At 40.8% G+C, this 24,222-nt stretch overlaps 2 protein-coding genes across 3 annotated transcripts; both read right to left on the reverse strand.

Moving 5' to 3' along the window:
* Positions 1–663: 663 nt before the first annotated feature.
* Positions 664–7,971, reverse strand: slc7a14b (solute carrier family 7 member 14b). The gene is made up of 7 exons (XM_049564786.1): positions 7,671–7,971; positions 7,263–7,499; positions 6,226–6,443; positions 5,987–6,133; positions 5,179–5,387; positions 4,308–5,092; positions 664–1,232 (listed from the first exon to the last, which is right to left on the reverse strand). The coding sequence occupies exons 1-7, from the start codon at positions 7,969–7,971 to the stop codon at positions 856–858; spliced, it is 2,274 nt and encodes a 757-aa protein (XP_049420743.1). The 3' UTR covers positions 664–855.
* An 11,987-nt stretch (positions 7,972–19,958) lies between these two features.
* On the reverse strand, positions 19,959–22,514 carry rpl22l1 (ribosomal protein L22-like 1). 2 transcript variants are annotated; one of them, XM_049564984.1, is made up of 4 exons: positions 22,395–22,514; positions 20,759–20,872; positions 20,364–20,555; positions 19,959–20,145 (listed from the first exon to the last, which is right to left on the reverse strand). In XM_049564984.1, exons 2-4 carry the CDS (start codon positions 20,782–20,784, stop codon positions 20,001–20,003), a joined length of 363 nt encoding a protein of 120 aa, XP_049420941.1. In that variant the 5' UTR covers positions 20,785–20,872; positions 22,395–22,514; the 3' UTR covers positions 19,959–20,000. The 2 variants fall into 2 exon arrangements, with proteins under 2 accessions (XP_049420941.1, XP_049420940.1); XM_049564983.1 differs by having other exon boundaries at positions 20,364–20,485; positions 22,395–22,510.
* Between the last annotated feature and the right edge of the window lie 1,708 nt (positions 22,515–24,222).

Below are 24,222 nucleotides of genomic sequence, written 5' to 3' on the forward strand. Positions count from 1 at the left end.
TGTTCTGTTCCTTTAATATTGATATCTTTGATCAGATATTTACTTATTTTCTGCTACATTACAGAACTGCACAGTGCATATTTAGGCTTGTACACAGTAGGTAAGAGGGGGTGCTTTTATGCAGCTATGCTGAGCTGATCATTGCCTCATAACCCATTTACAAAAGAAAATTCACGTCAAAAACAAACGAAAACAATGCAAGGGGTGGCATTGGTGGTGTTGGCGTCTTCTTTCAGATACTGGAGAGAAGTCCACTTTGAGGAATTGATCTGTGAATTTAAAGCTTATCAGATGCCATAACACTACACAGAGATTTGTCAACTTTGACAGGATTTTACAACTTCTACAACAGAAGAAATCGGGTAATGTTGGTCTGAACACAGCCTAACAGTGCCAGCATTTTATTGGTAGCCATTGATTCAAAGTGCAGTGTGTGAACATTTTGAGAAGGACGAGAAGCACTAAATCTTGTCTTTTACGGAAGGAAGTTCTGTCTTAGAACACCACTGTTTTTCATACAAACATGCAAATTTAGGCTGAAGGTATGAACCAAGACAGATGGTGATGAAGATTCACTGTTAAGGTGAAAAAAAGACCAAACGATTAACTGAAGGTTGAGCAGCTGCTGCGGCCTTCATTCAGTGAAACATCTGTGATGGGAGGTGTCCACTGCATCCCCCCGCCCACTTCCTCCTCTGATATTCAGAACAGGTTTTCACACTAAGCAGACAGAGGGAGGGACTCACCTGTAAATATTAAAATAATATCCTGTGATGTAACTTTTTCTTGGAGGTTATTTGATTTAGTGTCTCATGTAGACGGCACTTTGAAAGTTCAGTTCATCCTGTCATAAATTCAGAAGTCCTCCTCTTCACCTGCATCAAAGCCATGATTGGTCCTTCCTCTGCCTCTGCTTGCAGACTGGCCCCCTGGTCCAGACTGGTATCCATACTGGTCACCATTATCCTCATACTGGCTCTGATACTGCTCACCATCTTCATACTGATTCTCCTGCTGCAGCTGGTTGTGGTATCCCCTCTCTTCTGGAGCAGACCAGCCCTGGTAAGGTCTGTCGTCCTGTTCCTGGGGGTAAAAGTTGTCATCAGGGGAGAAGGTGTCGTCGTCAAGATGGTCATCGTAGCGCTGGTAGGAGCTGGCGTGTGCCTGCTGCTCTCGGGCATTGAGCTCCAGTGTACTGTGCCACACTCCATAACAACCATAGATCAACAAACCTGTGATAGTTAAACACAAAGACAGCAGGTAAAAAAACGTCCAGCTGGAGGAGGGTTAGCAAGCATTATTAATTTCAGAAGGTGGGAAACTCTTCCCTCATCTGTCATCTGTCAACAATCTGCAGATCTAACAAAGCCTAAGTCTACAGTATGTTCTTCTCTCTGCTGTCAACCCTGTAAAAGCAGTGATGTCTCTGTGAAAAAACAAACGCTTTTTGTGCCTGATAGGCCACCAAGAAAACAGCAGCAGGTCACCATAACACACCCATGTTTGATGGCTAAAAAGCTGGTGGAAATGCAGTGATGACTTGCCAAAAAACAACTGATGTTGTTTGTTGGTCTTTAACAATGGTCTGCAGCTTGGCAGGTGTCTCATCTAAGTGTCACAATGTCCACCATCTCCTCCACTTCCAGATGACAAAGTCAGCTCATATACTAACCTACATCACTTCAGAAATGCTGCGATCATATGAATGAAAGATGGAAATGTCACATACTCATGGTTTGCAGAAAGATACAACGCCAACATTTTCTTCTGGCAACTGGACTGCTGTACGTCAACACCATGAACGCAGAAGAGCCCTCATCAAGAGCCACATCCAATCTTATGCTATGTCTAGTTTACACTTTCCTCAGCACAAACCATGTGTAAACAGTGTTGCATACTAACTAGTTACATGTAACAGAGTTATGGAGTTAAATTACAAAATAAATGCAATTGCAATCAGTTGCAGTTACTCAAATAAAATATTACATTATAGTTGCTTAACAAAATATTTGTGATGATGAAGGGGTTACATCAAAAAAAATCTTTTTTTTTCAATAAAAAACATATATGTAAAATTTAACATTCATTCTGTTGCTCTGCATCTTTTCAGTCGGGCAGCAATGCCTTCTTTTGTCATATTTCTGGACAAATCGCCAGTGTGCATTGTAAGAAAAGTAATCAAAAAGTAGACAAATGTAATAAGTTTGATTACTCTGATGAAGTAATTAAAATAGTTACATAAAACATTACTCATTACATTTTTTACAGGGTAACTAGAGATCTGTTACCTATTCTGTTTCAAAAGTAACCTTCCCAGCACAGTGTAAATAGGCTTCGGTCTGGTGTCTCAAACTGTGCTGACTGTGCAAAAACCCACAGGAAGAGCTAAAAGCACAGCGGAGCCTATATGATAGACAAAAACTAAAAATAAGTTCTGGTACAACTCTTGAACTGAAACCAGATGCCTAAACAGATCCATGGGCCTTAAATCCTCTTCCAGATGGATTTGTCTTTTAAAGGTTGTACTGTAATGTCATTTCTTATCTTTTAGACCCATTCATGTGGGAGAGGCAATCTTTTTAATTACTCTAAATCACAGACACTGAATTTAAACACCATGAATGCACATCTGTGTTATGAAAAATACTCTTAAACAGTTTAACCACAATTATAATTCAATTATATTGCATCCAGGTTACTTTACTAGTTAAGTCTCACCAGCCAGATTAACCTAACCATTGGTTAAACTGACCATCAACGCACCTTGACAACAGATGATGAACAAATACAGCCTCTATTACTTTTCTATTAGTGTAATTTGTTTAATAGTTAAATTGCACTCTAAGGTTCCACTATAGAAATAAAAGAACTGGAGTTGGCTCCTCTTAAAGCTGGGGTAGGCAGTTCAATTTTGGCATCATTGGGCAAAAATCCCATAATAACCTCTGAGCATATTGTAATTTACGTGAACTGAGAGACAACTAGACCTCTGCACCTCCTCCTGGCACTGTTTCCAGGCTTTAGAAAATCTAGCATGTGATAGGAAACTTTGGCCAATCACAGGTCATTTCAGAGAGAAGACCTTCCTATTTGCTGTTCTACAAATGCAGATGCACACGCACGTCCCGTCTGTGAGAGCCTGACTCAATGGCACAGAATCCTGCAGAGAAAGTTACTATTCCAGCATTGGCAATAACTGCCTATGTTGCATAGCAACCCGAAAAAGTAAGCAGACTTATCAAAAAGAGTCTAAAAGAAAGTCTGACAACAAACAAGTCAGTACTTCAGAGGTGGAGAGAAAATGTTGCTGGTTTAGCCTAACAGAAGCCAAAGGCTCAAGGCTGCGACTCATGTTCACAATTATGTAGCTAACGTTAGCTGGAGCTTTGACTCACAGTGAGTCTGCCACCTCACTCTCCACCACTACAGACCACCTCATCCAGTGCATTTTCATCCAAACTCAAATATTACTGCTGTGTCAGTGGACCTAAACATTAAAATATGACACCCTAGGTAGCCTGCTATACCAGTTTTGAATGTTCACAGATAACATCTCAATTGACACTTGTCTCGATGCATATCATACCACCACCAAAAGTGCTTCTGTACAACGAAATCTGATGCCAAAATCACTGACAAAACGGCAGTATCTAAGAGTTGGGAATGAGAACGGGCTGCCTCGCCAGCATCTCTGGAGAGGGCTGCAGCAGCCCAAATCCAGCCTTTCTAAACCCCAGCTCGGGAGGACCAGACAGCCCTGACTTCCTACTGGATCAGCACACTTTCTGTCGCTGCTGTTCCAGAGGTTAGACCTGGTGCTGCTGCTAGCCACCAACCCACTGTGACACCCGGCACTGGGGGTTTGTGCTGGTCAAATTCAAGCTGCCAACAAAAGGTCCATCCCTGTTGCTGCCAGCTTTCCTCCAGGGGAAGCAGTCCACAATAGCCAGGAGTGAGGCAGAGGGAGCGTAGGGTGGCTAACAGCTTATTTTTGTTTCAGTTGTGGTCTGATAAACAGAGAGAGAGAGTGAGGCAAGGTAACAATGAAATAAGTTTAAGGAAATCAGTGTATGGGAAACACTGGGTTTCTGTATGAAGCATCATCATATCAGTGGTCATCTGGTAGGAGGGACTTAGGACTAAGGAGCTGCAGGAGGGGGGTGTGTTTTCAAATTCTACAGATTTTTTTTTTGTCTTTTCCAGATTTCCTCCTTACCTAGTTTAGGTCCATTATTTTCTATATCCAGACAGATTATTACGTATATATGCTGCATTTGATATCCATAATCAAGAATGTTTCATCTCACCTATGAGGCACCAAATGGTGAACCTGGCCCAGGTGAGTGGAGACAGTTTAAGCATGAGGTAGCTGTTGACCAATATGGCAGCTGCAGGGACAAATGGCACACAGGGCGCCATGTAGGGCAGCTTCCTCCCACTCTCTGGCTGCTGTATAATCATAATTAAAAGCTTCACCAAGGACCCGGTCATCAGTGTGGCCATGAGGCCTGAAAACACTGCCCTGGCACCAGTTCCCTGCTCAACCCCAAATATAATGGTGGACCAGAGGAGGAAGGATGTGAGGAAAAAGAGGAGGGTGCATCTGGTCACTATGCGGCCGGTGGCAGGGGTGGGCTGGGCCGACGCTTCGGGCATTCCGAGCCGCAGTCGCAGGGTGTAGTAATGACCTCCCAAAAGCCTTTTCAGTAGAGAGGCATGGCCTGTGTGGAAGTCAGAGTCATCCCCCTCTCCTTCAGTCCCGCCTGCGTGGTAGGACGCCGATCTGTCACCATCTGAGTCTCCAATCAGCATCTGGTCGTCTTTGGTGGGGACAGCTCCATCATCCTGAAGCTTCAGGCCAACTACATCCTCTCCGGAGTCATACTGGTGTGTGTCAGTCTGTTCGTCAGGCTGGTAGCGCAGTAAGAGCACACACACGCTGACCAGAGTGTACGCCAGCAGGGTGCCAATGGACATCATCTCGATTAGGTCCCGCAGGCTAACCAGCAGAGCAAGGACGGCCGCGAAGCTCCCTGACACCAAGCATGCCACCGTGGGAGTGTGTGTGAGTGCAGACACGTGAGACAAGAACCTGCAGACACATTAATCACAGATTTAGCCAGGAAATGAAACCCTCATCCTACCTGTGTTTGTTTGTGTGTTTTCGTGCCTCCTCACCTGAACAGCAGGCCGTCACGGGACATGGCGTAGATGACTCTAGGCATGGGGAACAAAGAGCCCAACAGAGAGACGGTGAGTCCGGCTATGGAGCCAACAGCCACAATGTATTTCCCCCACAGGAAACCGTGCACCGCAAACATCTCCATGAGTGGAGCTGAGCCATCGATCAGGTTGTAGGGAACCATGAGGGTCAGGATCACACTCACCTATACAGAAGAAATGTGTAACAACTTCAGGGCTTCTGCATTAGACAGCAAGGCCACCTGTTTTCACTGTATGTCCTTCTCTATCCATGTACAAAAATGAAAGGGTCAAGTGGTGATGGAGATACTTCACCTCAGTAGGTTCACAAGCCTGACATCACCAGACCAATTTGCAAATGTTTGCAAGTTAGTTTCAAACCTGACAGTTCATTTTTGACTTCTGAAAGGCTTTATTAAATGCCGTAGACCAAAATGGCAAAATGAACAAGACCCATTTGCTGTACTGCAGAGACAAAATCCTCTGCAGCCCAAAAAGCATTTTCCCCATAGACCACCATTTTAAAAGAGACTTTTGTAAAACTGTTGACAGGAGGACACCTTGAACTACTAGCAAGATCAGTTATGACTCTTTCTGTTAGGAATGATTGATCCATTGAGGTTTTATTCTTGTAAAACTTTCCTTGAGCAAAACATGCATCTGTTGACACATTTTTGCGCGGGAGATAACAGAAATGAATATGACCAAAAGGCTTCTATTTGATGGTGAGATTTTGTAACTTGTCTCCATCGTGTTATGAACATGCACGACATTGTGTACTGACCGACACATATGCAGTGAGGCAGGTGACCAGTGAGGCGGTGATGGCATACGGGATGGAGGTATTTGGGTTTTTTGCCTCCTCTCCTGTCGTCGCAATGATGTCGAAGCCGATGAAGGCGTAGAAGCAAGTTGCTGCACCTTGCATCACCTGATCAACAACAGGAGATCATTTATTCACTATTTCAGTCAGTTTGAGGATTTAAAGAAGTGACAAAACACCAAAGAGGTTGGATATCTCACCCCTGACCAGCCATAGGGCAGGAACATGCCGTTCTCCCAGTTGCTGGGGGAGAGGAAGAAGAGTCCAGCGATGATCATGAAGACCCAGACCACGAGGTTGACCACGTTGAGGACGTTGTTGAAGCCCACAGAGTTACGCACACCGAGAGCAATGATCACTGTGACCAGCAGGGCGATGAAGAGGGCCAGCAGGTCAGGATATGTGTCCTCACCTTTACCTGAGACAAACAGACACACAGCAGCACTTGACTAGAAGCTCTATAGCTCTCTCTGTAGGTCCACAAAAATTTCCTCACTCTTTGGCTGATATTTGGCATGAAGGTGGTCAAGTCTGTGTGTGTGTGTGTGTGTGTGTGCTGTGAAATATCTTAACTATATGATGGATGGGATGAAATTTGACAAGTTCTCATTACCGCTCTCTTACTCTAAAGACATTCATGTTCCCCAGAGGATGAATCCTACTGACTTTGGTGATCCTCTGAAGTCCACAATGAGGGTTTCATTTGTGGTTTTGACTGAAATATCTCAACATCTGACGGATGTATTGCAATGTAATTTGGTTCAAAAATTCATGTTCCTCTCAGGATGAATCTGATCATTTTGTCTTTGCCGCCCACGAGTGGTTTAACGCCTCACTCTGTTATAGTGATATTACAACTTACTTGACAAAACAGGATTCTTCCCCCCAAAAGTGGCTGTAATACTCAAAGTATATAAACTCTACTGTATCAAGGACTGGAGTGAGACAACTGTATTTACTGTATTTAGTAATGTAAGTGAATTTTGATACATTTGTACACTACAGTCATTGTCATTTGTTTAACTTTACTATTTGGTTCTTGTTCCAGTCTACAGTTCCCATGACAACTACAGCTTTTTGCTTTTTCCAAAGGAAATTAGGTAATTCTTTCCTTCAGACCAAATACACATCAGTTTCTGTTATTTGTAAATATGTAGCAGAGCATGTTCAGCCTAAAACAGACTTTTAATTTGCTCTTAATGTGCTGAAAAATGATAAACATACGGCTAGTACTGACCGAGTCCTCTCAGCGTGCCCAGGTGTGTTATCATGTAATTGCTGATGCTGTGATTGGCTAGAGAGTCGAACATGCTGCTGAGAGCCGACGCCCCCGCTGCCGTGCCAATCAGATACTCCAGAATCAGATTCCAGCCAATAAAAAACGCCACAAACTCCCCAACTGTCACATAGCTGTAGGTGTAGGCCGAGCCGGTTGTCTTTGGGACTCGGACACCAAACTCTGCATAGCACACACCTAAAGACAAAAATTTGATTACAGTAGATTGTCCAAACACTTAACCCCACACACCGTCCTACTGCCACACTTACTCACTAGAGCACCAAATGTGGATTAATCCACCACTGAAAATAGTCCCCAACAAATGCACTGAACAATGCTTTGTTGTGTCACCTCATGCTGTCTCACCTGACAGTATGGATGCCACTGCTGCAATGATAAAAGATAGGATGACCCCTGGCCCAGCCATGGCCTTGGCAACCAGCCCAGCGACTACGTACATCCCTGTGCCAACGCAGCTGCCAACCCCGAGTGACACCAGGTCCATGGTGGTCAGAACCTTGGCGAGCCCGACTGCCGCCCCCTCCCCGAGCTCTGTGAGGTCGTTGGAGCTGTGAGCCATGGAGCCCACAGGTTTGGTTCGCAGCAGGCGAGAGTACATGTTGTACAAAGCATCACCCACAGACACCCTGCCCAGCCACGCCGCCATCGCTGCACCTGTTTATCACCTGTTGATGTGTGTTTTTGACTCCTTCTATCTTTTCTCTGCCATTCCCTCTATCGTTCTCTCAGTTCCATGATCCGTCTCCTAATCAACCTCTATCTTTGTTAGGTTTGTTGTTCAGGAGCCACAGATCCAGATGGAGGACACAAACTCTGTGGAAAGAAGTATTTAAATCATTTACTTTCGTCAAAGTATCAGTGTCACAATGAAAAAGGTTAATAAGTCCTTCGATCTCTGCTATCTGTGATTGGCATAAGCATGGTGACAGGAACCAAGGCCATCCTTTCTGGTCTTGCCTCAAGCTCAAGAGTTTGTGAGACAACATTTTTCATCTGTATAGCGAACATAAACAGCAGACAGCTGATCCCTGATGCTGTGTTCACACTATGGGTGACACAGCAATGTCAGTCCAGCGTGACACGTTACAAACCCAAGTTGAGCTGCCCCCAACTTTTTTTCAGTGCTCCAATGATGCAGTGAAGGTGGATCAGCCAACTATATGTTTTTTCTAGCTGTGATACACTTTTATTGAGCTTAGTTAGCTGACATTAGGCCAGCTTTATGTGCATTGTGGTGAACATGAGACTTATATTGATCCAAAGCACTGATCATTTTTGACTAAATACAAACTTTTGATGGCGTTCAGTCAAGGTGCTTTGTAGCAAGTAGCAGACATACCAAGCCCGTCATGACATAACTACTTTAATGAGCATTTAAGCCACACTTTAGAGGTGACTCAGCAATAATGTAGATGGTCATGCTATTGGTGTGTCACTCGTAGTGTGAACACAGCATGACAGTCTGTGTGATATTGGGTTGCTCCAACTACTCTTTGAGTCTTTCCCGAGAGCCTGTCAATCCCCATAGACCTCCATGTTAAAATGCCAGACTTTACAGCAGAAATAAACATTATTTATTTATTATTTATTGCCTGGTACAAAAAAATTGCACCTGCCAACCTCATCACTGCGCAAAAGGAAGCATGCATTTACTGCTAGCTTACTTAGCACCAGTGAGCTAGCTAACGTCACAGCTCAGCCAAAGAAGGACTCCAATAATGTTTACATCTCACACTGTCATGAGCACAAGCCTCTCACCCATAAGTAGATGCAAACTTCCTTCTGCACGGTGATATGGTTGGTGGATGTAGTTCAGTAGAGAGAAAATAGTTCCTACATGAAACTACTCACAACAAGGTCTGTGGATTATCTTGAGTAACCAGGTCATGATTTCTGGAAAGAGACATTGCTGCTGAGTTTTTCAAATCTATATTTTTGGTACTCTGAGCACCACAAGCCAAGTGCCATCTAGCTCCATTATACTGGAGAGAAGGCAGACATTCCTATGGCCGATATCGCCCAGTGCTCAGCAACTCACACCAAAACAATCTAGACTGATAAATAGCAGTACAAGGAAGAGGAAAAACAAGCCTTTAAAATTTTGTGGTGAACTGTTCCTTTAATCCCCAGTCACAATGTTATTTTTCAGTGCTTTGACTGACTGCCTCAAATGTATTGGTTTGGAGGTGGAAACCTGCAAAATAAACAAATAAAACCATAACTACTTGCATGGCTCGATACCGCAAGAGGTAAGAAAAAAATAATCAAAAATATGTTTTTTTTTAATGTGGGTGCACTGATTCTTTTATGTTTTATTTTAGAAAACCAGATCATTTCTTCAGTAAATAAACTGTGCAATCATAAAAGGCCAATATGAAGCAGGTATACCTGTCCCAGCCTCATGATGTGAGCCATCAGCTGTTCTCATCACTCACTAGAGCGAGACTCCCCCTCTGAAACATTAATGAAGACCAAGAATCTGCTTTCACAACGGAAAGGTACGGCTTTAGCAGCTAAACTAAACCACATACAGACCTGAGGTAGCCTCTACAAATCTGAACTTAGTGCTTCACACTTGAACCAACACCTGAACTGAATTCAACACATGAACAACATTGACAGGTTGGGTTTAAGAGAGTGAAGAGCACTGACAGTTTCCTTCTTTGTGGCTGATGAAAACTCCTAACATGCAGGTTAAAGCCTGAGCAGACAGGTAATAAACTCACTGGTTGTGTGTCTTCCTGAGAAAGTGCTGGCTGAGTCCACGTCCTTTGCAGACCTGTGGGAAATAGTGACGAGAGGAGACGCCAGTGTTAAGACCTGACACCATGTGATCAAGCTGATACATTATTCAGCACCTGAGCGTGGGCAGGTGTGTGCATGTGTGTGTGTGTGTGTGTGTGTGTGTGTGTGTGTGGCTGTCATCATTCATTCATAAGAGGGAGGATACAATAGCTAATGTTAAGGTGTGTGTGTGAGAGAGTTAAGTTTGTACTGCAGCTGTCACAGGTGAAGTTTCTTTATGCTTTGTATGCAGAGCTGAGAACTGACCAGGTGTGTGTGTGTGTGTGTGTGTGTGTGTGTGTGTGTGTGTGTGTGTGTGTGTGTGTCATGGAAAGTTATCTCAGATTTCCACATTTCTACCTTTCTATCTAGTAGTTTTAGCTCAATATGAATCTTAATCATTTTTTTCCTTGTAACTATCGTATATGATTCTAGATTGTTATTTTTATTCTGTATGTTTTTACAACGTATATAATTGTGTCCTGTGTGAGGACCCCAGGAAGAATAGCCATTACTCCCACAATGGAGTGATGGCTAATGGGGATCCTAATGAATAAACAAATAAACAAATAATCGGTTGATTAAAGTTGATAAAACATAATTTGTTAAAGTTCATAGTGAGTCCCAACTAAAGGTCCACTTCCTGGCTTTCGTTTGGAGCTTTCAATCTCATTTTCATCAGTACATGTAGTTTGCTCAGTTGTCATGAAAATGGAAGAGTTTCACTTTTTTTCTGTGTTGTTATATTTACAGAAATTCAATCAATAGACTATGATTGGACCATTATAGACAGTGGGGCCCCCAAGTGCCCCCATACAATTGCTTGGTCCCCCTGGCAAAAATAAGTGGAGGTCGTCATTACTGTTTTAAAGAGACTGTGGCATGCAATTTTCAAGCTAGCGCTAGGGTGAAACTTGACAACTGAAGGCATCCATTGGTACCAATCATGTTAGCATAGCTTATCGGGAAGCGGGCTGGATAACACCACAAAAACTGGGGAGGGAACAACTGGCATGGCCATTTTCAAAGGGGTCCTTTGAAGTCTCACCTCAAATATCTGAATAAAAATGGGTTCAGTGGGTACCCTCCAATCTGCCCTAATCTTGAAAAGGCTTGTTCTCAGTAAATGTTTTGTTCCTTACAATCAATGTACTGTTGTTACTGTTGCAAGCTGTATAATTGTGTTTTTAAGGAAAAGGACAACCAGCCTAACTGAAGAAGATTGAAACGCCTAACACTTGTAAATACAGATAAATAACATATTAAACATGAACAACACAGAATGTTAACTGTATTGATATTACTATTAGATAACTATTAACTCTATCATAAGAAACCAACATTTATGAGTATGTGATTCCTTAACTCTCATATTGACATGGTTTTCAACTTGCCTATACAGCATTATAGAATTCCTGAAATTCAGTCGTGACTTTTGGTTTTGGTGGGTCACCTGAAGATTTACGTAAGATACACCTGTTCTATTTCCTTTTAATCTTTTATTTGCTTTTAAGATACTGGGTGGTCTGACTCCTTAGTATAGCTCACAGGTTTTGCTCCTGTACGACTCTGCTTGTACTGCAAAATCATTTTGCAGGGGCCCTCTATCTATCCCAGACTCTTGGCTGAAGACTTGAGGGGGGACAGAGCTTTGAGATAAGAGTCCAGAGGTTTTGGAACACTCCTGAGGAAATGACTGAGTTGTGGTTTCTTTTAAATCTAAGCTCAAAATGTACTTTTATTGCACTGCTTTCCCTGACATGTTTTCTGTTTTGGGGGTTTTATTATTTTAATTTGTATGTTGTTCTTTTAGTACTTTTATTCTGTTATTGCTGTTTTTTAATTTGTCGTTAATCATTGTTGTTTTGTTGTCACTTTGTAACTTTAATTCAATGAGTGCTATATACATTAAGATGTTCATGCTGTTGTTGAAAAACTTATTACATTATTATTAATAATATAGTTTTTAAAAATGAAAATACATTTTTTTAAGAAGTGCACCATATTTTCAAGTTTTTATGTTTAGAATTAATCACTTTTATTTTTTTACTTTCAATATTATATTTTCCAGTTAAATATGATTTGTTTTGCAATTTTTGACATTATTCTTGCATCCAATTTAGTGATTTCTTATTGCCATATGTATTATTATCATTATCATTATCATTATCATCATTATTATTATTATTATTATCATTATTTTTGGTAGTGGTAGTAGTAGTAATAGTAGCAGTTGTATTGTTCAAAAGTGTGATAGTGCACATTCATACTCATCATTCATACTTAAAGAGGAAAGTGATTGTTAAAAGGGAAAATGATACATTTTGATACATGATACATGGAGGGGGACTGTCGCCTCACACCAGAGGGCTCCTGGTTCGATCCCAGGAGGGAGCCCTCCTTCATGTTCTCCCCGTGTCAGGGTGGGTTTTCCCCAGGTACTCCGGCTTCCTCCCATAGTCCAAAGACATGCAGATTGGGGACTAGGTTAATTGGTAACTCTAAATTGTCCGTAGGTGTGAATGTGAGTGTGAATGGTTGTTTGTCTCTATGTGTCAGCCCTGTGATAGTCTGGCGACCTGTCCAGGGTGTACCCTGCCTCTCGCCCAATGTCAGCTGGGATAGGCTCCAGCCCCCCCGTGACCCTCAAGAGGATGAAGCGGTTAGAAGATGGATGGATGGATGGATGGATGGATGGATGGATGGGTGGATGATAGACAGAGTTACTTCAGTTCGTACTGCACTTGCATGAAGTCAGGGGACTCAGAGGCCGAAATATCCTGAATTATAGTCTTTAGTGTGGATCAAGCTCCAAAAACACTGGATCCTACAGTCCCCATAATGCAATGTACGTATCTCTCATTAGATCATCTCTGCCTGATGAACAGCTATGTCTTTCAAACTTAACACCTCACATTTTGCAGCATAGACTTTGAAGCCCATTCTCATTCCCAGGTCTTCAATTTCTGAGGCTTTGTCACTCCCTCGGCGTACAATACTGACAGCAAGGACAGCCTTTAGCATTTTTCTGAGAAGCCTAAGCTTTCAACTAACTCCAATATAAACTCATATGTGGCAATACTCAACAATGAGATCTTCATATAAAGAGAGAGAAAGCATAGGCAGGCTGACTGATAAAACAAAACAAGACATTCACCCAAGAGACCGCTTTTCGTGTTCCGTGTAAAAACAAAAGTTAATGTTTTCACATAATGTTACACAATTTACATACTGTCATTAAGCACTGACATCAGTCATGTGACATGTTTATATCACATATGTACCAAATGTACTTATTTTAACTCAGAACATGATCTTTCAAAATCTAAATCTAACCAAGTAGTTTTGTTGCCTAAACATAATCACGTCTGTTTCACGCTACATGTGTTTCAGCTGTGCGTCACATAGAGATACTAAAGGGTAGTATTTGACGACCTGGGGATGAGAACAGGTTGGACTTTGTTTAAAATTTGTAAGCCCTTCACCAAACCAAAATAATTGGGATGACATTTTTTGATACCCCAAAACTTACATATTACTATAGATACAGAACTATTATCAGCATGTGCAACAGCCTGGTTTCATTCTCTCTCTCTCTCTGTCTCTCTCTCCAAACCGTTTTACCTGTCCAACATACTGCAAACCAAATGATCCAAACCCTCTGCACACTGAAACACAAAATACAAAATTAAACCTCTCCAAAGAGTACACACTTTATGGTTTGGCTGTATTTGCTGTATGTGTTGTATTGTTATCTGCAGTTGTAATCTGATTCACAGAGTCAGATTACACGTGCAGACATGGTAACATGATGGTCTAAAACAAGAGAAACAAGACACTCAGCTACTGTCCACACAAGCTGCTTTACAGGAGGGTTTGAGGAAAAACAGTGAGTTCAACCTGAGCTGAGTGTTCACTCACTCTTCACTCTGCTGTGTGTCTTGGCTTCAGCACCAAATGTGAGCTGCTTCATATGACTGCCAGATACGGGGAAGCTTTGATCATGTCAGTCTGAGTTGTAATAATCCGATCCAGTCTGCAGCACAGCTCTGACTCTCAGAATTGAAGCAGTGTACCAGTGTATTTTTCTGGTGCTTTATTCGTCACAAGTCCTGGTGTATTTGAGCTGTTGGAAAGTCTTTTATTGGGTTTTCTGATTGGTTGATTATCAGCCAACCAACGGCTAGTTTCATGCAAATACTGATGGCAACATCACCTTAAACATGATCAGTTAGTGTAGTGGGCTGGTCTGAATCAGACAGAATCTCTTCTCCTGAGGAACCCTCTTTAACCCCCTTTTCTCATATTTGTATTTAATCCAAGCAGTAACCTCCAGGGCTGACAAATGAAGCCGACACAAAGTGCTAAAAACAGCAGCTCCTTGTTCCTTTAATGGCCACTGGAGGCTGACTCCAAGAGCAAGTCAGTCCTCGTAGATCCCCATGTTCAAACGCCCAACTTTACAGCAGATATAAATACGTTAACATACAACATGCAAAAACAGCCTTAGTCTCTATAGCTAGTTTCAACATTTATGACAACTGTATGGGGGTGATCTTATATATAAGCTGCCCTAATGTTAATGTTACATGGCTTTATACTGCTTGACAACAGCACATTTATGTACTGTATTTCTGTAACTCATATTCAAACGTAAGTCTCATCTTAAATTCTGAATGTTTTCATTATTAGAATTAGGTTTATTGCCAAGTTGGTTTCACATCTAAAGAATTCCCTTTGATGTTTTGTGCAAAACAATAAACACAGAGTACTACAAAATTGAAGAATCATACATGTATAATAGGAATTTACAATTTAAGTAAGTAAAATCTTCAACAACTAAATACTGATGACCCCCCTCCCTTTTTTTCTTCGTATTTGAACGTTATTTTACCCAGTCATTTATTATCTATTAATTTTTAAATCATTAAATATTATTATTACTGTTGTTGTTGTTGTTGTCTGTTTTTTTGTTTGTTGTTTGCTTCTCTATGTCGTGGTATGCATGTGTTTGAATGAGATTCTGGGTAGGTGGGTGGGGAAGACTAAGCTCTGAGAGGGGAAGGGGCCAAGAACTGGTGTGGGTGGAGTTTCAATAGATAACAGCAGAACACTGTTAACACTAAAACGAAAAGAGCTGTACAGAGTTTAAACAGAAAGGATGGAATGTGCAACATATGTGCAATGTGTGAAAATTTGTACACGAGACTGGACTCATTTCTTCAAAATGTAAAAACTCCAGAATCTTCCAATACATGTGTATCTCTGATAGAATTTATATAAAATCGAGCAATGAGCCTTTGATGGAGCAAGGGCACTAAAACAACACTATTTTCTTTTTTTTTATGTTAATGTCAGCCATTTTATTAAATCTAACATCAAAACTCTCAGATGCTTTCTGACTATCCAGCTCTTATTTCAAGTCTACATGCTTACAGCTTCACCTCTGCCCTCATGCAGTGGTGGTAGCAGAAGTACTCAGGTCCGGTATAGCTCAGGTATACTGTGGTATAAGTAGAAATACCACTGTCTAAAAATACTCCATTACAAGTAAAAGACCTGAATTAAAAATGTTACTTGATTATTATCAGCAGAATGTACAAAAGTACTCAGTATGCACAATTGCTCTTGTCAGTGGTATGGAGTATTACTTGATCCGTTATTGTCACTAATTAATACATGAAAGAGTATTTCTGTGTTGTAGTTTGTCAATTTGGAGTCAATTTAGATATTTCGTGTTCTACTGGGTAGATTAGGAGTATAGTACTGTTTTCTATCATATGTTTTTATATGTAAAGTATCTAAAGCTGTTAAATAAACGTAGTGGAGAAAAAGTACAATTATTCCCTCTGAGTTTTGGTGGAGGAGATGTAAAAAAGAAGAGGAAAATGGAAATACTCAAGTAAAAGTATGCTGAAATTGTACAGTACTTTAGTACTTGTCATGTCAAATATTCTCAGTTTGAAATCAATACACACCAGAATGAAGCTAGAACTAGCTCCACCATGACATTTGGAAAAACCCTGAGAGTAACCTGAGTTTCATTCAGCTGTCATGTTTTTAGAGACACTTCCTGGGAACTTGTCATTTGGTTCTGATGACTTTAAGTGAAAAATAGCAATGTAGTGATTTGGAAAATACCTAAAATAACAAATATCAGCAAGTGGACATGGGAACTTAGAAAACTTCTATCTCGGAAATACCAGCCTCATAGAATTGTTTTGTTTGTTTGTTTTACAGTTTATCGAACAGAGTTTTAGATGGAATGATCTGCACAAAGGGAAAGCCATGTGAACTGCATACTGTGACTGACTGTGAGGTTCATCTGTGGATAGATTTGTGGCACCACACTTCAACCCTTTCACTCCATTTCTTTATATTTTTCCCTCATTAATGGATCTGTGTGCTTATTACATGTATGAGTCTACCTGTAAACCGCTGAGTGTGTGCATGTTATAAAATCCAGAAACTCTGTGAGTCTTATATAAGGATGTGAGACGCCATGAGCCGCTGTTGACTGCAGAGCAGCTGAAGGTGGATGCATTCCTGAGGCTACGTGCTTTATACGCAACAGATGAGCAAATGGGAGTGAATCCAGACACACACTCATACAGCAAAACATCCTTCTCTGTTTAAGGGAATAAAGGTTCTCATCGGCAGCCTGCAGCACTTCATACAGGAGATGGACACTGCCTCACTATTCCGGTATGAACTGAGGAAGACTTTATGAAGTAGAAAAAGACTCTGGTTGTTGTTCAGTATATTTTTATGAAGCTGAAACGTGAGCCTGGGGTTTATCTCCATCGATTACAGGATAAATATTGGCCATTAATATTTTAGTAAATTAAATAGGAAGATTAATCACTTACTACCTTGTCAGAGACTTTTCAAACCTAGAGAAATCTCTGTTGAAATATTTTCTTAGTGTAATTTGCTCCCTGCAGTAGAGCTTTTTGAGAAAAAAAGTCAACATTTTCTGATTCTAGTGTCTTCAGTGTAACCATCAATCAGGCCTAAGGTTCTCAACTGGTGATCTTTACAGCACCCACTGCCATTTTTACCCAAAGGTCGATGGGCTACATTTAGCTGTGAGGTGGGATCGGCATTGGTTTTTATTCCTCTATAAAGCTCTGATACAGGCGCTTCCACTCTATATTTCATCCCTATCAACTGTGAACTCACATAATCTTGGCATTTGCTCACAGAATAGGTTGTTGCTCTACATTCCCTTAATGAGAGGTCTCTTGCAGTGAACTTTGTGCATGGAATAATCTGCAAAAGACCTTAAACTTGGACACTCTGCTGCCATTACGGCTGTTTAAATGTCTCATTTCTGATCTGGCTTTTTTGACTGTAGATCTACTCCATAGCATGTTAATTATGCTTTGTTTTAACTTTGTAACTGGTATGCATATTGAATATCTGTTTATTTCAACTACATTAGGTTTACTTATTGTTTTTTTTATGTCTTTGTTCATGTTCGGCATCATAGGGTCTCCCTCAATCATTTTTTGTCTTAAATAATGGTTTGAATGAATTAATGAAAAATAATATCTGGTTTCTTTTCCTCCTCAATGACAGTAAATCCAATATCTTTGATTTATGGACAGAACAAGATATGTGACAATGTTAATTTTGGGCTTTGGGGAAAAGCTGATGGAAATTTTTCACCATTTTCTGACGTGGCAGCACTACCCTCTGGTTACAGTGACTCTTTTCATTGCTTTGGCTGTAATTACAAACCTGTTTTTAAGGAATGGTAATGAAGATGTTTGGCTGGGATAATAGTTGTATGTATTCTGGAGACTTCCGAAATTTGAAAATAACCCAGATGATGCTATCAGTGTTATCACAGTGTGGAACTGAACATTTTTAACAGAAAGCCTTAAGGTGAGAGGCAGGGATGGTACAATAAAAGACACTTTTGACTTTTATTATAGACTGTACTGTAACTGTAAGAGTCAATGTTTTTGACCCATGCTAGACTTAAAGCCAGACTACGGCAATCAGATCAGAAACGTTTTGATTTTGACCTTTGTCTTGACATTGTGTTACCCTTACACACTAACTGTGCTTATATTCTCTTCAGCATATTCTGGGGTACACAAAGGTATCTGTAGCACCACCTAGTGTGCATTTTGTGTACTACTACACAACCATCTTCAGGTATATGGACAAGCATCAGGGGCACAACCATATGAGGCCCATTAATATCAATAGGGTGTGGGGCGTCGGTGAATTAGTGGGTAGAACAGGCGCCCCATGTACAAGGCTGTTGCCGCAGCGGCCCGTCACCAACGTGCCACACATGCTGAAAGAGCACCAAGACAACTGTCCCTTGCCTACAGTCAAGTATAGTGGTGGCAGCATCATGGTTTGGGGCTGCATGAGTGCTGCCGGCTCTGGGGAGCTCGGTTCATTTAGGGAAACATGAATTCCAAGCAGAGCATGATCGCTCCTCTTCAGAAACTGAGCTGCAATGCAGTTTTCCAACATGATAATGACCCAAAACACACCTAGTAGATGACAACTGCCTTGCTGAGGAAGCTGAAGGTGAAGGTGATGGACTGGCCAAGTATGCATCCAGCCCTAAACTCACCTGTGCACCTGTGGGCCATCCTCAAGCTGAAGGTGGAGGAGCACAAGGTGTCTTCACATCCATCTGCTCCATGATGTCATCATGGAGGAGTGGGAGAGGATTCCTGAAGCAACCTGTGAGCTCTGGTGAATTCCATGCCCAAAAGGGTTAAGGCAGTGCTAGATAATAATGGTTGGCACACAAAATATTGACACTTCAGGCCCAATTTGGACATGTTCACTGTATTACTCACTTATGTTGCCAGCTGTTTAGATGTTGATGACTGTGTTTTGAGTAATTTTCAGAGGAAGGCAAATCTATGCTACTATACAAGCTGTACACTGACTACTTTAAGTTATATCAAAGTGTCATTTCTATAGTGTTGTCCCATGAAAAGATATAATGAAATATTTGCAAAAATGGGAGGGGTGCACTCACTTATGTGAGATACTGTACATAGACAGGCTATATAAATCTATGTATTTATATTATACATGTGTTTATCTGTATCTACTGCACATACATGGGAAGGCATCAATCTTTCAGATTGGTGCACAGAGAACTACTGCCTTTAGAAAAAAGGGAGGCTTAGATACATGTTTGTCTTATCAGTGGAGCAAGTGAATCAGCATCACAGAGAACCAGACATCACACACCACCACAATGCAGAAAAAGCTCAGAGATGGCTTAAATATTTCTTAAGAGGGCAAAATTCCTTTACCAGGTTGTTGTCCGCTTTTACAGAGGAACAATCGAGCATCCTGACTCGAACCATTATAAATTAGTATGGTTTGTGCATAGCCCAGGACAGGAAGGCTCTGCACCGAGTGATTAACTTCACCCAGAACTACATTTGTACCAATGTGCCAGCCATCAGTGAAGTGCAGAGCCCAAAGGATACTAAAAGACAATACCCACCTCAGCAACAGCCTGCTAATCCTGCTGCTGTCTGGCAAGTGTATCACCAGTATCTTACCTCAAGCTGTAAGACTCCTTAACTCATCCTCCATACTTCACCATAAAAGTTTTGTTTTTTCCTGTGTTGCACGAACTTCTATTTTGTATTTCACCCGTGATGTAGATTGACAACCAATTAATCTTGAACTATATAGAAGTACTGTGACACACTTGTCTGTGTACCCGAAGAAACATGTGAACACAGAAATACCCACATATGCTAGCAGTAAACAACACTTTCTACACACCTGTCAAACATTTAGGTGCGCACAGATGGTTTTTGAGAACAAGACAATAAAAACATAAGACAGAAATGTTCTTTTCTACATTTATTCTCCCGACACACAGACAGCTGTTTATTCATCTGTCTCCGACTCCTCGTCGTCCTGACTGATCTGGAAGTAACGCAGCTCGTACGTCTCCTTGTCGGATGCCACCACTCTCAGCCAGTCGCGGAGGTTGTTCTTCTTCAGGTACTTCTTCGTTAGGTACTTCAGATACCTGGTGGGAGAGAAGTTGGGTCATTTAGTCCCAGAATTTAAAATAACATAAGTATAATTCTTGGTAAAAAAAATGTGAATACATATAAAAGTATTTCCATTTTTGATGCAGGTAACAGTATTTGGAGTTTAGACTATAGTGATAACACAACAATTTGCAGAGGTTTACGTGTGTGTGTGTGTGTTCAATAAAGTGAACTGTAGCACATCTTTCCTCACCTTTTGGAGAACTGCTTCTCAGACGTGACATTGATCTTGTTCTTCATGCGGCCGACCTGGACGATGTTACCCAGATTCCCCGTCTTTCCGTTGACCTTTATCCTCTCTTTAAGGAAGATTTCCTGTTGGACAGAACACAGTGACGCACTAGGGAAGAGAACCCTAGTATATTTGGAGCTAGGGAAGGGGGCCCTAGTCCAGACACAGGGTTAGCTGCTTGCAAAGATAGCTAAATTAACCCTTTTATGATTAATTTTGGAAATGTGTCAAATGACTTGCAAGAGAAATCTTCTGGGGTTTTTTTCTTTTGTATACCAATTTTCGTGATTGCTAACCAAAGTCTCGTTACACACACAGGGTTTAACACATGCAGTAACACTTGTAGTGAGACTTACAAAGTTTGCAGAGTCCAGGATTCCATCCTCCACAGGGTGGGTCAGGTCCAAGGTGAACTTCCATGAAGCTCCCTTTTTGGCCTTCTTGCCAACAGTTGGTCTCTTCTGTTTGAGCTGCGAGTTTAAAAAAAACAAAGAAGGGATAGTGTCAGAAACTATGTGTTAGCAGCAGCACACATCTGATACTGACTTTAATTAGTCACCTCTACCATAAATAATGCACAGAAGAGTTCTTACTTTCTTATTTCTACTGGTGGTGAACATATAAAAGACACCTGTGATGATTAGGTATCTTATCTCCAACACACTGTTAATGCACCGTGTTCTTCATTACAAAATAAATCTTTCAAGTAAAGATATCTGCAATCTTACAACATATCAATATTTGATTTAGTCTCACCACTATCATCCTGCTTAACTTGACTCATTCAGTATTCTGGTAGCTCTTTAGTTGTTTAGTTTATCTTCATAAAAAGCTCATGTCAATGTGAGCTAGTAAAACTTGTTGACAGTTTAGTCACAAAAATGTGCTGAATTTCTAATTGTAATTAGAAATTCAACACATTTTTGTTGAATAGCTACTCATTTAACAGACACTGTTACATGTGAACACAATTACATATCATTGCCTTATATCACTTACTGAGCCATACAAGGGTTTTGGAAACAATTTATTTGAAATTGATTCGACATGCTAAAAACTTACTAGCGCCTTAAAAAAAGGCAGCAGTGCTTTGTCAATTTTCTTTCACTAATGTACAAAACCTTTAATAAATAAACAGTGACAGGTGGCAACTTCATTCATTAATTCAGCCAACCAGCCCTCGTTTCTTTCTTCTTTCTTTTTAAATCAGTGCTGACAATGAGGACCATAAACTGCAAGTTCCATGGTCAATATACTTTTTCAGTATCATGTGCATCATTAATTTTTCAATAACATGCAATATTACTTTTTTTTTAACATAACCGCCGATATTACTATTCAATATGATGCAAGATATTACTTTTTAAAATTACATATAATTTCATTTTACTTAATTCACTAACCTTATCTCATTTTGTTATTCTATGAGGCACTTGTGTTAGCTTTGCACCTTTTACACTTAACATGTATTACTGTTTCTACTCTTTGGTTGTAATTCTTAAGGCAAACTCTGATGCAATTATTTTCTTTTGGGGGATTTAGAGGGTTCTGTCATATCGTTGGAGAATTTAACATACATCAGGATAGACATCTCCTGAGATTAACTTCTTTTTTATTTTGAATCATTACAAGGATAACTACTATCAAAGTTATGCCGAAAATACTATAGGGCTTTGAAGTATGCAGACTATGCAACATCAAGTCTACCATTCTAGTAGATTAAGACCACTGATATGAAAAAAAAAACACAGTTTTTTTCTAGAGAGACTGGCATCCTGTCACGGACTAATGAATGAAACATGTGTCAGACGAGCTAATGCTAACTCTGCTAGCTTCTTGGTCTCCCTTCCTAGAAAACCCCTCAATGTTGAACACAAAGCTGTAGTCTTTGAGCTGTGTTTTATTTTAGTACACAATGACGGGTATAATTGAGAGAGGGCGGGTGAATTAACAATAAATTGCCCAAACTTCAGAGGAGCTGCCACGACTTACCGGCGCCATGTTAGGGGATCGGACGGGAAAGAGAGAACCGGAGGTGACGTTGAAGGGACGTACTTCGTGCCGCGTGGAACGCCCTTACCAAATATGGTAACCCCCAGTATCCCTGCAGAAAGAAACATTTTCCATACATGAATTTGGCAAAATACCTCGATTAAGGAGTTGTTAGGAGACTGACGGCACTGCCGAACTCATAACTAACTGTCAAATGTCTCTTTTAGATTTATTTTATCTGCAATAGCGATAGTTACATTTAAATTGTACATAGTTTTGTCTGAAAATGGGGATTTTAGAGTTGAAGTTTCGCCTGTTGTTTCAATGGTACGATGCAGGTCCAAAGGTCAACTACAGCCCAAACACGCCCTGATAATAAACCTGCTGAGCCTGGTCAATTATTCACAACCACAACCTCACACACACACACACATACACACATACACACACACACACACACACACACATCCCTGGGCCTCAGACCCAGCCCTGCTCATTCAGCTGCATTTGTATGAACAGAAGGAGAGAGAGAAAAGAAAATCCCTCCAGATGAGTCAGAGAAACCATAACCGGTCAGATGGTTCACATACATCCTTCTTTCCATCGTGGTGCCATTTGTGGCTCAGCATGCAGACATGCACGAGTGAGTAGTCATCGTTACATCACCACTGGGGACGTTCAGGCAGGGTGTGTCTGAGTCTTTCTCTGCTGCCATGACTTCAATTGCAGATACACAACAAAAGATGCTTCAGGCGCACAAGAAAAGTGACCAGGTTTCCAAACATTCAGTACATACCCCGGCATTGTTGATGTATTGGCTTGTTTTCCTCATACAAGTTTGAGTCAAGCTTGTATAATCAGTGGCAGAGAGTAGAAGTTCAAACCATTTATATTGGCTTAAGCTTTTTGTTGCCATTTTCTAACTACCTTTCGTATACTATATAATTGTAAACTGGGTTGCCTATATGGAGGGTGTTCCTAGGCCAAGCGACCAGTGGGGGCCATGGAGAGGCAATAATCATGTTCATTCTAAACCTTATTTTTTTATTTTGAACAAAAATATTTACCATTACTTATTAAAACAACAAAAATAAATATTGTATTTATTGTTGCTTTAGTAACATGTAGCCTGTTACATGATGTCCTTGTGAAAACGGTATGAGGCACTGTTTTTGTAATTGACCATTGTGAACAAAAAAAAACCCCTTGCAGGCAGTCACATGACCTGATAAAATTGAGGATCTAAACCAGGAAAGAAAGAGAGAGAGCACGTGCGTGCATTCATGAGTAAGCGCAGCCATTTCTGTTGGCTGACCTGATCACAGGACTAGTTCACGTTGTTGCGTGCAGTTTGACTACCATTGTTTGTATGTTGTCATGACAAAGGGCATACAAAAGATAAATAAAAGATCCACATTTGTAATCCTGTTTGTGCTCTTCTGAGCACAGTTATGCTTACATATAATTAAATCTGAATTATTCCAGTCTTTTTATGTTCTCAGTGGTTGTGAATCGCAAGGCTCGCTTTAAAGGGGAACATCACCTAAATAAAAATGTTATTTCTATGACCTAGGAGAGTTCAATCAATATTTGTGAACACGAGCTACTCCCTCTCAAAGCTAAAAACCAAAGAAGTGAGTCCCAAACATGTGATGTCATAGGGTATAATGTCTGGAGTAGGGTTGCAACAAATTAGATTTTTACAGTATGATAACCATATCAGAAAATATCACAGTTTCATGGCATACAGTATCACGCAATTACTATAATTGTAATCAGTCACACCGACCCTTAAAGGAATGAAATTAGAAGGGGTTTTTTTGGTTGA

Source organism: Epinephelus fuscoguttatus, linkage group LG21 (assembly GCF_011397635.1).
Source record: "Epinephelus fuscoguttatus linkage group LG21, E.fuscoguttatus.final_Chr_v1".
In the NCBI taxonomy this organism is placed as follows: Eukaryota; Metazoa; Chordata; class Actinopteri; order Perciformes; family Serranidae; genus Epinephelus; species Epinephelus fuscoguttatus.

What these genes read in the sequence shown, in the direction of transcription:
- slc7a14b (XM_049564786.1), bottom strand. Translation starts at nt 7,971, where the DNA reads ATGGCGGCGTGGCTGGGCAGGGTGTCTGTGGGTGATGCTTTGTACAAC. An exon ending in AGTGGCATCCATACTGTCAG is followed by an intron (nt 7,500 to 7,670) that starts GTGAGACAGCAT and finishes TTTTGTCTTTAG; the next exon opens with GTGTGTGCTATGCAGAGTTT. An exon ending in CGTGACGGCCTGCTGTTCAG is followed by an intron (nt 5,093 to 5,178) that starts GTGAGGAGGCAC and finishes ATGTGTCTGCAG; the next exon opens with GTTCTTGTCTCACGTGTCTG.
- rpl22l1 (XM_049564983.1), bottom strand. An exon ending in TCCTGGACTCTGCAAACTTT is followed by an intron (nt 20,486 to 20,758) that starts GTAAGTCTCACT and finishes TCTGTCCAACAG; the next exon opens with GAAATCTTCCTTAAAGAGAG. An exon ending in GAGAAGCAGTTCTCCAAAAG is followed by an intron (nt 20,146 to 20,363) that starts GTGAGGAAAGAT and finishes CTCTCCCACCAG; the next exon opens with GTATCTGAAGTACCTAACGA.